The 15,193-nt window shown below is 44.0% G+C and overlaps 1 protein-coding gene across 1 annotated transcript; it reads left to right on the top strand.

Annotated features, from left to right (window-relative positions):
• Window positions 1-707: 707 nt before the first annotated feature.
• LOC115170273 (UDP-glucuronosyltransferase 1-6) lies at window positions 708-13,347 on the top strand (the record flags this gene model as incomplete). Its single annotated transcript, XM_029726686.1, is given in 7 exon segments — window positions 708-920; window positions 2,809-2,936; window positions 3,086-3,179; window positions 3,395-3,520; window positions 3,804-3,891; window positions 4,154-4,373; window positions 11,278-13,347. Coding segments are annotated over 7 exon segments (1,143 nt in total), but the record flags the coding sequence as incomplete, so codon positions are not given.
• Between the last annotated feature and the right edge of the window lie 1,846 nt (window positions 13,348-15,193).

Genomic DNA, 15,193 nt, shown 5'->3' with positions numbered 1-15,193 from the left:
CCCTCCCTCTCTCCCCCTATCTCCTTCCCTCCCTCTCTCCCCCCTCTCTCCTTCCCTCCCTCCCTCTCTCCCCCTCTCTCCTTCCCCCCCTCTCTCCCCCTATCTCCTTCCCTCCTTCTCTCCCTCTCTCCTTCTCTCTCCTTCCCTCTATCCTTCCATCCCTCTCTCCCTCTCTCCTTCACTCTCCTTCCCTCCCTCTCTCTCCCTCTCTCCTTCCCTCCTTCTCTCTCCCTCTCTCCTTCCCTCCCTCTGTCTCCCTCTCTCCTTCCCTCCCTCTCTCTCCCTCTCTGCTTCCCTCCCTGTCCTTCCCTCTCTCCTTCCCTCCCTCTCTCCCCCTCCTTCCCTCTCTCTCTCCTTCCCTCCCTCTCTCTCCCTCTCTCTCTCCTTCCCTCCTTCTCTCTCCCTCTCTCCTTCCCCTCCCTCTCTCTCCCTCTCTCCTTCCCTCCTTCTCTCTCCCTCTCTCCTTCCCTCCCTCTGTCTCCCTCTCTCCTTCCCTCCCTCTCTCTCCCTCTCTGCTTCCCTCCCTGTCCTTCCCTCTCTCCTTCCCTCCCTCTCTCCCCCTCCTTCCCTCTCTCTCTCCTTCCCTCCCTCTCTCTCTCCCTCCCTCCCTCCCTCTCTCTCCCTCTCCTTCCCTCCCTCCCTCCCTCCCTCCCTCCCTCTCCCCCTCCCTCCCTCTCCCCCTCCCTCCCTCCCTCCCTCCTCTCCAGGGTTTTGATGCGGTGTTGACCGACCCGCTGGTCCCTACAGGCAGTCTGTTAGCCAGGCGTCTGGGCATTCCGTCTGTGGGTCTGCTCAGAGGGATCCCGTGTGGTCTGGACCTGGCCTCAGCTGCCTGCCCCTCTCCTCCATCTTACGTTCCACGCTTCTTCACCAAATACACACATAGCATGAGCTTTCCACAAAGGGTGGGCAATGTACTGGTGAGGACACACACACACACGACTGCATACACGACCGTATGCACACACACTGCACATGCACGCACGCACGCACACACACACACACACACACGACACAACCGTACACACATGCAAAAACACATACAGTTGAAGTGGGAAGTTTACATACACTTAGGTTGGAGTCATTAAAACTCGTTTTTCAACCACTCCACAAATGTATTTTTAACAAACTATAGTTTTGGCAAGTCGGTTAGGACATCTACTTTGGGCATGACACAAGTAATTTTTCCAACAATTGTTTACAGACAGATTATTTCACTTATAATTCACTGTATCACAATTCCAGTGGGTCAGAAGTTTACATACACTAAGTTGACTGTGCCTTTAAACAGCTTGGAAAATTCCAGAAAATTATGTCATGGCTTTAGAAGCTTCTGATAGGCTAATTGACATCATTTGAGTCAATTGGAGGTGTACCTGTGGATGTATTTCAAGGCCTACCTTCAAACTCAGTGCCTCTTTACTTGAGATCATGAGAAAATCAAAAGAAATCAGCCAAGACCTCAGAAAAACAATTGTAGACCACCACAAGTCTGGTTCATCCTTGGGAGCAATTTCCAAACGCCTGAAGGTACCACGTTCATCTGAACAAACAATAGTACGCAAGTATAAACACCATGGGACCACGCAGCCGTCATACCACTCAGGAAGGAGACGTGTTCTGTCTCCTAGAGATGAACAAACTTTGGTGCGAGAAGTGCAAATCAATCCCAGAACAACAACAAAGGACCTTGTGAAAATCCTGGAGGAAACAGGTACAAAAGTATCTATATCCACAGTAAAACGAGTCCTAAATCGACATAACCTGAAAGGCCGCTCAGCAAGGAGGAAGCCACTGCTCCAAAACCGCCAGTAAAAAAAGCCAGACTACGGTTTGCAACTGCACATGGGGACAAAGATCGTACTTTTTGGAGAAATGTCCTCTGGTCTGATGAAACAAAAATATAACTGTTTGGCCAGAATGACCATCGTTATGTTTGGAGGAAAAAGGGGGAGGCTTGCAAGCCGAAGAACACCATCCCAACCGTGAAGCACGGGGGTGGCAGCATCATGTTGTGGGGGTGCTTTGCTGCAGGAGGGACTGGTGCACTTCACAAAATAGATGGAATCATGAGGGAGGAAAATTATGGGGATATATTGAAGCAACATCTCAAGACATCAGTCAGGAAGTTTAAGCTTGGTCGCAAATAGGTCTTCCTAATGGACAATGACCCCAAGCATACTTCCAAAGTTGTGGCAAAATGGCTTAAGGACAACAAAGTCAAGGTATTGGAGTGGCCATCACAAAGCCCTGACCTCAATCCTATAGAACATTTGTGGGCAGAACTGAAAAACCGTGTGCGAGCAAGGAGGCCTACAAACCTGACTCAGTTCCACCAGCTCTGTCAGGAGGAATGGGCCAAAATTCACCCAACTTATTGTGGGAAGCTTGTGGAAGGCTACCCGAAACATTTGACCCAAGTTAAACAATTTAAAGGCAATGCTACCAAATACAAATTGAGTGTATGTAAACTTCTGACCCACTGGGAATGTGATGAAAGAAATAAAAGCTGAAATAAATCATTCTCTCTACTATTATTCTGACATTTCACATTCTTAAAATAAAGTGGTGATCCTAACTGACCTAAAACAGGGAATTTTTACTAGGATTAAATGTCAGGAATTGTGAAAAACTGAGTTTAAATGTATTTGGCTAAGGTGTATGTAAACTTCTGACTTCAACTGTACATGGACTCATGTACCCTCACTCATTCACACTCACTAATTCATACTCACTCTCACTCACTCATTCACACTCACTCACTCACACACTCATTCACTCACTCACCTTCTTCATCTGGTTCTATAGGTGAGTCTGGTGGAGCCGTTGCTATGTCGACTGCTGTACTGGCGCTTCGACCAGCTGGCCAATCGCTTCCTGGGAGAGGATGTGGGTGTGGCCGAGGTACTGGCAGACACCGCCCTCTGGTTGCTAAGGTACGACTGTAGTTCCCCTGCACACACATTCTGGTTGCTAAGGTACGACTGTAGTTCCCCTGCACACACATTCTGGTTGCTAAGATACGACTGCAGTTCCCCTGCACACGCATTCTGGTTGCTAAGGTACATGTTGTTGTTGTTCTAAGGTACGACTTCACGCTGGAGTTTCCTCGCCCCCTCATGCCTAATATGGTGCTGGTGGGAGGGATTAACTGCCATGTCAGGAACCCTCTGCCACAGGTCAGTGCTGATTGGTCAAAAACTCTGTGCTGACAAAGGGTTTAAATGCTCTTGCTGTCGACTTATTCAATTTGCTATATTATTAACTGTGTGTGTGTGTGTGTGTGGTGTGGTGTGGTGTGGTGTGGTGTGTGTGTGTGGTGTGGTGTGGTGTGGTGTGGTGTGTGTGTGTGGTGCGTGGGTGGGTGTGTGTGTGTGTGTGTGTGTGTGTGTAGGAGCTGGAGCAGTGGGTATCAGGGGAGCATGGCTTCATCGTGTTCTCTCTGGGCTCCATGGTGGCGTCTCTACCTGATGACATCACTCTCGTCTTCCTGCAGGCCTTCACCCTCATACCACAGAAGGTAAACACAGTCAGACCCTCACACAAAGATACCATCAACTAACCTGTGTGTGTGTGTGTGTGTGTGTGTGTGTGTGTGTGTGTGTGTGTGTGTGTGTGGTGTGTGTGTGGTGTGTGTGTGTGTGTGTGTGTGTGTGTGTGTGTGTGTGTGTGGTGTGTGTGTGTGTGTGTGTGTGTGTGTGTGTGTGTGTGTGTGTGTGTGTGGTGTGTGTGTGGTGTGTGTGTGTGTGTGTGTGGTGTGTGTGTGTGTGTGTGTGTGTGTGTGTGTGTGTGTGTGTGTGTAGGTCCTGTGGAGGTACTCTGGGCCTGTTCCTGGCAACGTTCCAGACAACGTGAAGATGATGAAGTGGATCCCTCAGAATGACCTGCTGGGTACGTAGATCTAGAACAGACAGATGATGAAGTGGATCCCTCAGAATGACCTGCTGGGTACGTAGATCTATTTTGAACAAGCATATAAATGCTAAATTTGCCCGGATCTGTCTGTCTGTCTGTCTCATCTGTCTGTCTCGTGTGTGTGTGTGTGTGTGTGTGTGTGTGTGTGTGTGTGTGTGTGTGTGTGTGTGTGTGTGTGTGTGTGTGTGTGTGTGTGTGTGTGTGTGTGTGTGTGTGTGTGTGTGTGTGTGTGTGTTAGCTCACCATGGTGCACGGGCCTTCCTGACCCACAGCGGGACCCACGGTCTGTACGAGGGGGTGTGTCACGCCGTTCCCATGGTGATGCTGCCGCTGTTCGGCGACCAACCTGACAACGCTCAGCGATTGGCCAGTAAGGGAGTGGGCGTGGTCCTGGATATTAACCATATCACCGTGGAAACACTGCTACAGGCGCTGGACGAGGTTGTCAACAACCCCAGGTGAGACAGTCAGAGGAGTGTGTGAGACGGTCAGAGGAGTGTGTGAGACGGTCAGAGGAGTGTGTGAGACGGTCAGAGGAGTGTGTGAGACGGTCAGAGGAGTGTGTGAGACGGACAGAGGAGTGTGTGAGACGGACAGAGGAGTGTGTGAGACGGTCAGAGGAGTGTGTGAGACGGTCAGAGGAGTGTGTGAGACGGTCAGAGGAGTGTGTGAGACAGAGGAGTGTTTGAGGCCAGTTGGTAAAACATGGTGTTTGCTCCACCGCTCTAGTGTGGGTTCTAACAATGTTCCAGTTTTAAAGTAAATTTTCTGCAATTTTGCCATTTTCTATAGTCCATCCACACTGACAGTGTGGTGATGAAGGCACAACTGCACCTCTTCAACATCAGGAGACTGAATAAATTCAGCTTGTTCCCTGGGACATTTTGCTTATACCTGCCCATACCATAACCCCACCGCCACCACGGGCCACTCTGTTCACAACGTTGACATCAGCAAACCACATGACGCCATACACGTGGTCTGCAGTTGTGAGGCCGGCTGGACGTTCTGCCAAATTCTCTAAAACGACGTTTTAAAAAAACATATATATATTTCACCTTTATTTAACCAGGTAGGCAAGTTGAGAACAAGTTCTCATTTACAATTGCGACCTGGCCAAGATAAAGCAAAGCAGTTCGACAACATACAAAAACACAGAGTTACACATGGAGTAAAACAACATACAATCAATGATACAGTAGACAAAAAAAAAAAATCTCAACAAATATAAATAAAAATACAAAAAAATAAGTTTATATACAATGTGAGCAAATGATGTGAGATAAGGGAGGTAAAGGCAAAAAAGGCCATGGTGGCAAAGTAAATAAAGTATAGCATGTAAAACACTGGAAATATAGATTTATAATTTGAAGAAAGTTCAAAGTAGAAATATAAATAATGGGGTGCAAAGGAGCTAAATAAATAAATACAGTAGGGGAAGAGGTAGTAGTTTGGGCTAAATTATAGATGGGCTATGTACAGGTGCAGTGATCTGGGAGCTGCTCTGACAGCTGGTGCTTAAAGCTAGTGAGGGAGATAAGTGTTTCCAGTTTCAGAGATTTTTGTAGTTCGTTCCAGTCATTGGCAGCAGAGAACTGGAAGGAGAGACGGCCAAAGGAGGAGTTGGCTTTAGGGGTGACCAGAGAGATATACCTGCTGGAGTGCGTGCTACAGGTGGGTGCTGCTATGGTGACCAGTGAGCGGAGATAAGGGGGACTTTACCTAGCAGGGTCTTGTAGATGACCTGGAGCCAATGTGTTTGGCGACAATTATGAAGCGAAGGCCAGCCAACGAGAGAGTACAGGTCGCAGTGGTGGGTAGTATATGGGGCTTTGGTGACAAAACGGATGGCACTGTGATAGACTGCATCCAGCTTGTTGAGTAGGGTATTGGAGGCTATTTTGTAAATGACATCGCCGAAGTCGAGGATTGGTAGGATGGTCAGTTTTACGAGGGTAAGTTTGGCAGCATGAGTGAAGGATGCTTTGTTGCGAAATAGGAAGCCAATTCTAGATTTAACTTTGGATTGGAGATGATTGATGTGAGTCTGGAAGGAGACTGGACGTTGGAGGCTTATGGTAGAGAAATTAATATTCAATTCTCTGACAGAAGCTCTGGTTGACATTCCTGCAGTCAACGTGTGTAACGCCCGTCGTCGCAAGAAAACCAAGATGCAGCGGAGGTTGTGTGTTCATCTTGACATTTAATAAAAATGAACCACTACAAACAAAACACTTGATAGCAACGACAGCAACCAGTCCTGTCTGGTCCCAACTGAACAAAACAGAAAACAATCCCCCACAAAACCCAAAGGAAAAACCTGCTCCTTATGTGTGACTCCCAATCAACAACACCGAACTTCAGCTGTGCCTGATTGGGAGTCACACACGGCCCAAAACAAAGAAATACAAAAAACCTAGAAAAAGAGCATAGAACGCCCACCCAATGTAACACCCTGGCCTAACCAAAATAAGGAACAAAAACCCCTCTCTATGGCCAGGGCGTTACAGTATGCCAATTGCACGCTCCCTCATCTTGAGACATCTATGGCATTGTGTTGTGTGACAAAACTGCACATTTTAGAGTGGCCTTTTATTGTCCCCAGCACAAGGTGCACCTGTGTAATGACGATGCTAATCAGTTTCTTGATATGTCACACCTGTCAGGTGGATGGATGATCTTGGCAAAGGATAAATGCTCACTAACAGGGACGTAAACAAATTTGTGCACAACATTTTAGAGAAATAAGAATTTTGTTCATATGGAACATTTCTGGGATCTTTTATATCAGCTCATTAAACATGGGACCAACACTTTACATGTTGCGTTTATATTGTTGTTGAATGTTTATACTGTATTCTAGTCCTGGTTCATCCTATATAACTACTGTCTATACACACCATCCTATATAACTACTGTCTATACTGTCTATACACACCATCCTATGTAACTACTGTCTATACACACCATCCTATATAACTACTGTCTATACACACCATACTATTATAACTACTGTCTATACTGTCTATACACACCATCCTATATAACTACTGTCTATACACACCATCCTATTATAACTACTGTCTATACTGTCTATACACACCATCCTATATAACTACTGTCTATACTGTCTATACACACCATCCTATATAACTACTGTCTATACACACCATCCTATATAACTACTGTCTATACTGTCTATACACACCATCCTATATAACTACTGTCTATACACACCATCCTATATAACTACTGTCTATACACACCATCCTATTATAACTACTGTCTATACTGTCTATACACACCATCCTATATAACTACTGTCTATACTGTCTATACACACTATCCTATATAACTACTGTCCATACTGTCTATACACACCATCCTATATAACTACTGTCTATACACACCATCCTATATAACTACTGTCTATACACACCATCCTATATAACTACTGTCTATACACACCATCCTATATAACTACTGTCTATACTGTCTATACACACCATCCTATATAACTACTGTCTATACTGTCTATACACACCATCTTATATAACTACTGTCTATACACACCATCCTATATAACTACTGTCTATACACACCATCCTATATAACTACTGTCTATACTGTCTATACACACCATCCTCTATAACTACTGTCTATACACACCATCCTATATAACTACTGTCTATACACACCGTCCTATATAACTACTGTCTATACACACCATCCTATTATAACTACTGTCTATACACACCATCCTATATAACTACTGTCTATTCTGTCTATAGACACCATCCTATATAACTACTGTCTATACTGTCTATACACACCAACCTCTATAACTACTGTCTATAGACACCATCCTATATAACTACTGTCTATACTGTCTATACACACCATCATATATAACTACTGTCTATACACACCATCCTATATAACTACTGTCCATAGACACCATCCTATATAACTACTGTCTATACTGTCTATACACACCATCCTCTATAACTACTGTCTATACACACCATCCTATATAACTACTGTCTATACACACCATCCTATATAACTACTGTCTATACTGTCTATACACACCATCCTCTATAACTACTGTCTATAGACACCATCCTATATAACTACTGTCTATACACACCATCCTATATAACTACTGTCTATACACACCATCCTATATAACTACTGTCTATAGACACCATCCTATATAACTACTGTCTATACACACCATCCTATATAACTACTGTCTATACACACCATCCTATATAACTACTGTCTATACTGTCTATAGACACCATCCTATATAACTACTGTCTATACTGTCTATACACACCATCCTCTATAACTACTGTCTATAGACACCATCCTATATAACTACTGTCTATACTGTCTATACACACCATCCTCTATAACTACTGTCTATAGACACCATCCTATATAACTACTGTCTATACTGTCTATACACACCATCCTCTATAACTACTGTCTATAGACACCATCCTATAATAACTACTGTCTATACACACCATCCTATATAACTACTGTCTATACATACCATCCTATATAACTACTGTCTATACACACCATCCTATATAACTACTGTCTATACTGTCTATACACACCATCCTCTATAACTACTGTCTATAGACACCATCCTATATAACTACTGTCTATACACACCATCCTTTTATAACTACTGTCTATACACACCATCCTATATAACTACTGTCTATAGACACCATCCTATATAACTACTGTCTATACACACCATCCTATATAACTACTGTCTATACACACCATCCTATATAACTACTGTCTATACTGTCTATAGACACCATCCTATATAACTACTGTCTATACTGTCTATACACACCATCCTCTATAACTACTGTCTATAGACACCATCCTATATAACTACTGTCTATACTGTCTATACACACCATCCTCTATAACTACTGTCTATAGACACCATCCTATATAACTACTGTCTATACTGTCTATACACACCATCCTCTATAACTACTGTCTATAGACACCATCCTATATAACTACTGTCTATACTGTCTATACACACCATCCTCTATAACTACTGTCTATAGACACCATCCTATATAACTACTGTCTATACTGTCTATACACACCATCCTCTATAACTACTGTCTATAGACACCATCCTATAATAACTACTGTCTATACACACCATCCTATATAACTACTGTCTATACACACCATCCTATATAACTACTGTCTATACTGTCTATACACACCATCCTATATAACTACTGTCTATAGACACCATCCTATATAACTACTGTCTATACACACCATCCTATATAACTACTGTCTATACACACCATCCTCTATAACTACTGTCTATAGACACCATCCTATATAACTACTGTCTATACACACCATCCTATAATAACTACTGTCTATACACACCATCCTATATAACTACTGTCTATACACACCATCCTATATAACTACTGTCTATACACACCATCCTATATAACTACTGTCTATACACACCATCCTATTATAACTACTGTCCATACACACCATCCTATATAACTACTGTCTATACTGTCTATAGACACCATCCTTTATAACTACTGTCTATACTGTCTATACACACCATCCTCTATAACTACTGTCTATAGACACCATCCTATATAACTACTGTCTATACACACCATCCTATATAACTACTGTCTATAGACACCATCCTATATAACTACTGTCTATACTGTCTATACACACCATCCTCTATAACTACTGTCTATACACACCATCCTATATAACTACTGTCTATACACACCATCCTATATAACTACTGTCTATACTGTCTATACACACCATCCTCTATAACTACTGTCTATAGACACCATCCTATATAACTACTGTCTATAGACACCATCCTATATAACTACTGTCTATACACACCATCCTATATAACTACTGTCTATAGACACCATCCTATATAACTACTGTCTATACACACCATCCTATATAACTACTGTCTATACACACCATCCTATATAACTACTGTCTATACTGTCTATAGACACCATCCTATATAACTACTGTCTATACTGTCTATACACACCATCCTCTATAACTACTGTCTATAGACACCATCCTATATAACTACTGTCTATACTGTCTATACACACCATCCTCTATAACTACTGTCTATAGACACCATCCTATATAACTACTGTCTGTACTGTCTATACACACCATCCTCTATAACTACTGTCTATAGACACCATCCTATATAACTACTGTCTATACTGTCTATACACACCATCCTCTATAACTACTGTCTATAGACACCATCCTATATAACTACTGTCTATACTGTCTATACACACCATCCTCTATAACTACTGTCTATAGACACCATCCTATATAACTACTGTCTATACACACCATCCTATATAACTACTGTCTATACACACCATCCTATATAACTACTGTCTATACTGTCTATACACACCATCCTATATAACTACTGTCTATAGACACCATCCTATATAACTACTGTCTATACAAACCATCCTATATAACTACTGTCTATACACACCATCCTCTATAACTACTGTCTATAGACACCATCCTATATAACTACTGTCTATACACACCATCCTATAATAACTACTGTCTATACACACCATCCTATATAACTACTGTCTATACACACCATCCTATATTACTACTGTCTATACACACCATCCTATATAACTACTGTCTATACACACCATCCTATATAACTACTGTCTATACACACCATCCTATATTACTACTGTCTATACACACCATCCTATATAACTACTGTCTATACACACCATCCTATAATAACTACTGTCTATACACACCATCCTATATTACTACTGTCTATACACACCATCCTATATAACTACTGTCTATACACACCATCCTATATTACTACTGTCTATACACACCATCCTCTATAACTACTGTCTATACACACCATCCTATATAACTACTGTCTATACTGTCTATACACACCATCCTATATAACTACTGTCTATACACACCATCCTATATTACTACTGTCTATACACACCACTATATATTTATATTCCAGACTCTGACATTGTTCGTTCGGATATTTCTTAATTCCTTTTCTTTTATTTTTGGGCTATTTGTTGTATATTGTTAGGTATTATTACTGCACTGTTTCAACACAAGTATTTTACTGCACCTGCGATAACATCTGCATAATATTATGTGTGTGTATTAAACATTATACCTAAATGAGTCGGGGTCTCCTGGGGATTTCCCCTGCGTGCCCGGGTGGTAATCGGATCATGGTGTGTCTTTCTGCAGGTATAAATCCAGTGTCCTGAAACTCTCAGCCATTCACAAGGACCAACCAGTGGATCCCCTGGAGCTCTCTGTCTATTGGACAGAGTTTGTGATGCGTCACAAAGGGGCGGGCCACCTTAGAGCCGCCGCCCAAGACCTCAACTGGTTCCAGTACCACAGCTTGGATGTGATTGGCCTGTTGATCGTCGTGGCGACGGCCGTTGTCACGGTGACGTTAAAGTGTTTGTCGCTGTGCGTGCGGAGGATCACAACCAGGAAGATGAAAGAGGACTGACCAGTAGGGGTCGGAGCCCAGAGGCAACAACAGATATCCACATTTATTTTACATTTCCTAAAATGTTGTGTAATTAATAATAATTGTGTATATCAGCTTTTCCTAATAAACACCTGGAGGACGTACAGCCGGTCCCATTGTTCTGTTCCACCACCAGCACACCTGGGTCTCCTTCAATCAGAAGCAAACAGGAAAACAATGGAACCAAACGGGTACTGGGCAGGAAGCTACCGAAATGTACTGTACACTAATGAATACACCACAGACGTCTTCAGGAAACAAAGAGGGTTGTGTGTTTTTCTGTTTCAGTATCGGGGAGAGTAATCCTAACCACACCAATACAACCATTCAGTGGATTAAACCATGTAAACATTTATTATACAGAACATCTGTATCTGGTCCGCTGTTGACGACAAATCTAATCCAGTCAAATCTAATCCAGTAAAGTCTAATCCAGTCAAATCTAATCCAGTCAAATCTAATCCAGTCGAATCTAATCCAGTCAAGTCTAATTCAGTCAAATCTAATCCAGTCAAATCTAATCCAGTCAAGTCTAATCCAGTCAAGTCTAATCCAGTCAAATCTAATCCAGTCAAATCTAATCCAGTCAAGTCTAATCCAGTCAAATCTAATCCAGTCAAGTCTAATCCAGTCAAATCTAATCCAGTCAAATCTAATCCAGTCAAATCTAATCCAGTCAAGTCTAATCCAGTCAAATCTAATCCAGTCAAGTCTAATCCAGTCAAATCTAATCCAGTCAAATCTAATCCAGTCAAATCTAATCCAGTCAAGTCTAATCCAGTCTAGTCTAATCCAGTGTTATGTTCCACAGCAAAATAAAACTACAATGTTGCTCAAACAGAAGGGAGAACTGATCAACAACCAAAACGTTGCAGTTTTAGGAATGGTTCTGAAAGACGCTCGTGTCCACTGACAGTTTACTAGCAACAACAACAACAACTGGGACCTAAAAGACCCCCACCAGGAGACCCACTAACTTCACCCAGGAAGAGGCCCACAAAGACCCCCACCAGGAGACCCACTAACTTCACCCAGGAAGAGGCCCACAAAGACCCCCACCAGGAGACCCACTAACTTCACCCAGGAAGAGGCCCACAAAGACCCCCACCAGGAGACCCCCTAACTTCACCCAGGAAGAGGCCCACAAAGACCCCCACCAGGACACCCACTAACTTCACCCAGGAAGAGGCCCACAAAGACCCCCACCAGGAGACCCACTAACTTTACCCAGGAAGAGGCCCACAAAGACCCCCACCAGGAGACCCACTAACTTTACCCAGGAAGAGGCCAACAAAGACCCCCACCAGGAGACCCACTAACTTTACCCAGGAAGAGGCCCACAAAGACCCCCACCAGGAGACCCACTAACTTTACCCAGGAAGAGGACCTCAAAGACCCCCACCAGGAGACCCACTAACTTTACCCAGGAAGAGGCCCACAAAGACCCCCACCAGGAGACCCACTAACTTTACCCAGGAAGAGGCCCACAAAGACCCCCACCAGGAGACCCACTAACTTTACCCAGGAAGAGGCCCACAAAGACCCCCACCAGGAGACCCACTAACTTTACCCAGGAAGAGGCCCACAAAGACCCCCACCAGGAGACCCACTAACTTTACCCAGGAAGAGGCCCACAAAGACCCCCACCAGGAGACCCACTAACTTTACCCAGGAAGAGGCCCACAAAGACCCCCACCAGGAGACCCACTAACTTTACCCAGGAAGAGGCCCACAAAGACCCCCACCAGGAGACCCACTAACTTTACCCAGGAAGAGGCCCACAAAGACCCCCACCAGGAGACCCACTAACTTTACCCAGGAAGAGGCCCACAAAGACCCCCACCAGGAGACCCACTAACTTTACCCAGGAAGAGGCCCACAAAGACCCCCACCAGGAGACCCACTAACTTTACCCAGGAAGAGGCCCACAAAAAAACCCACCAGGAGACCTACTAACTTTACCCAGGAAGAGGCCAACAAAGACCCCCACCAGGAGACCCACTAACTTTACCCAGGAAGAGGCCAACAAAGACCCCCACCAGGAGACCCACTAACTTTACCCAGGAAGAGGCCAACAAAAACCCCCACCAGGAGACCCACTAACTTTACCCAGGAAGAGGCCAACAAAGACCCCCACCAGGAGACCCACTAACTTTACCCAGGAAGAGGCCCACAAAAACCCACACCAAACTTAAAGACGGGATGTACACCTAAAAGTAGCGAAACACAAAATTAGGGGAATGTATTTATTTATTTAACTAGGGCAAGTCAGTTAAGAACAAATTCTTATTTACAATGACAGTCTACCAAAAGGCAAAAGGCCTCCTGCAGGGACGGGGGCCTGGGATTAAAAACAAAAACAATATAAATATAGGACAAAACACACATCACACCAAGAGAGACAACACAACACTACATAAAGATAGACCTAAGACAACAACACAGCAAGGCAGCAACACATGACAACACAACATGGTAGCAACACAACATAACACAACATGGTAGCAACACAACATGACAACAACATGGTAGCAGCACAACATGGTAGCAACACAACATGGTACAAACATAATTGGGCACAGACAACAGCACAAAGGGCAAGAAGGTAGGACTAGAATACATCACACAAAGCAGCCACAACTGTCAGTAAGAGTGTCCATGATTGAGTCTTTGAATGAAGAGATGGAGATAAAACGGTCCAGTTTGAGTGTTTGTTGCAGCTCGTTCCAGTCGCTAGCTGCAGCGAACTGAAAAGAGGAGCGACCCAGGGATGTGTGTGCTTTGGGGACCTTTAACAGAATGTGACTGGCAGAACGGGTGTTGTATGTGGAGGATGAGGGCTGCAGTAGATATCTCAGATAGGGGGGAGTGAACGGGTGAGGCCTGCAGTAGATATCTCAGATAGGGGGGAGTGAACGGGTGTTGTATGTGGAGGATGAGGGCTGCAGTAGATATCTCAGATAGGGGGGAGTGAACGGGTGCTGTATGTGGAGGATGAGGGCTGCAGTAGATATCTCAGATAGGGGGGAGTGAACGGGTGTTGTATGTGGAGGATGAGGGCTGCAGTAGATATCTCAGATAGGGGGGAGTGAGGCCTAAGAGGGTTTTATAAATAAGCATCAACCAGTGGGTCTTGCGACGGGTATACAGAGATGACCAGTTCACAGAGGAGTATTGAGGGCAGTGATGTGTCCTATAAGGAGCATTGGTGGCAAAACTGATGGCCAAATGGTAAAGAACATCTAGCCGCTCGAGAGCACCCTTACCTGCCGATCTATAAATTATGTCTCCGTAATCTAGCATGGGTAGGATGGTCATCTGAATCAGGGTTAGTTTGGCAGGTGGGGTGAAAGAGGAGCGATTACAATAGAGGAAACCAAGTCTAGATTTAATCTTAGCCTGCAGCTTTGATATGTGCTGAGAGAAGGACAGTGTATCGTCTAGCCATACTCCCAAGTACTTGTATGAGGTGACTACCTCAACCTCTAAACCGTCAGAGGTAGTAATCACACCTGTGGGGAGAGGGGCATTCTTCTTACCAAACCACATGACCTTTGTTTTGGAGCTGTTCAGAACAAGGTTAAGGGCAGAGAAAGCTTGTTGGAAACTAAGAAAGCTTTG

Source organism: Salmo trutta, chromosome 31 (assembly GCF_901001165.1).
Source record: "Salmo trutta chromosome 31, fSalTru1.1, whole genome shotgun sequence".
In the NCBI taxonomy this organism is placed as follows: Eukaryota; Metazoa; Chordata; class Actinopteri; order Salmoniformes; family Salmonidae; genus Salmo; species Salmo trutta.
Note: the sequence above shows the minus strand (reverse complement) of the source record. Positions and strands in the feature narration are given on the sequence as shown.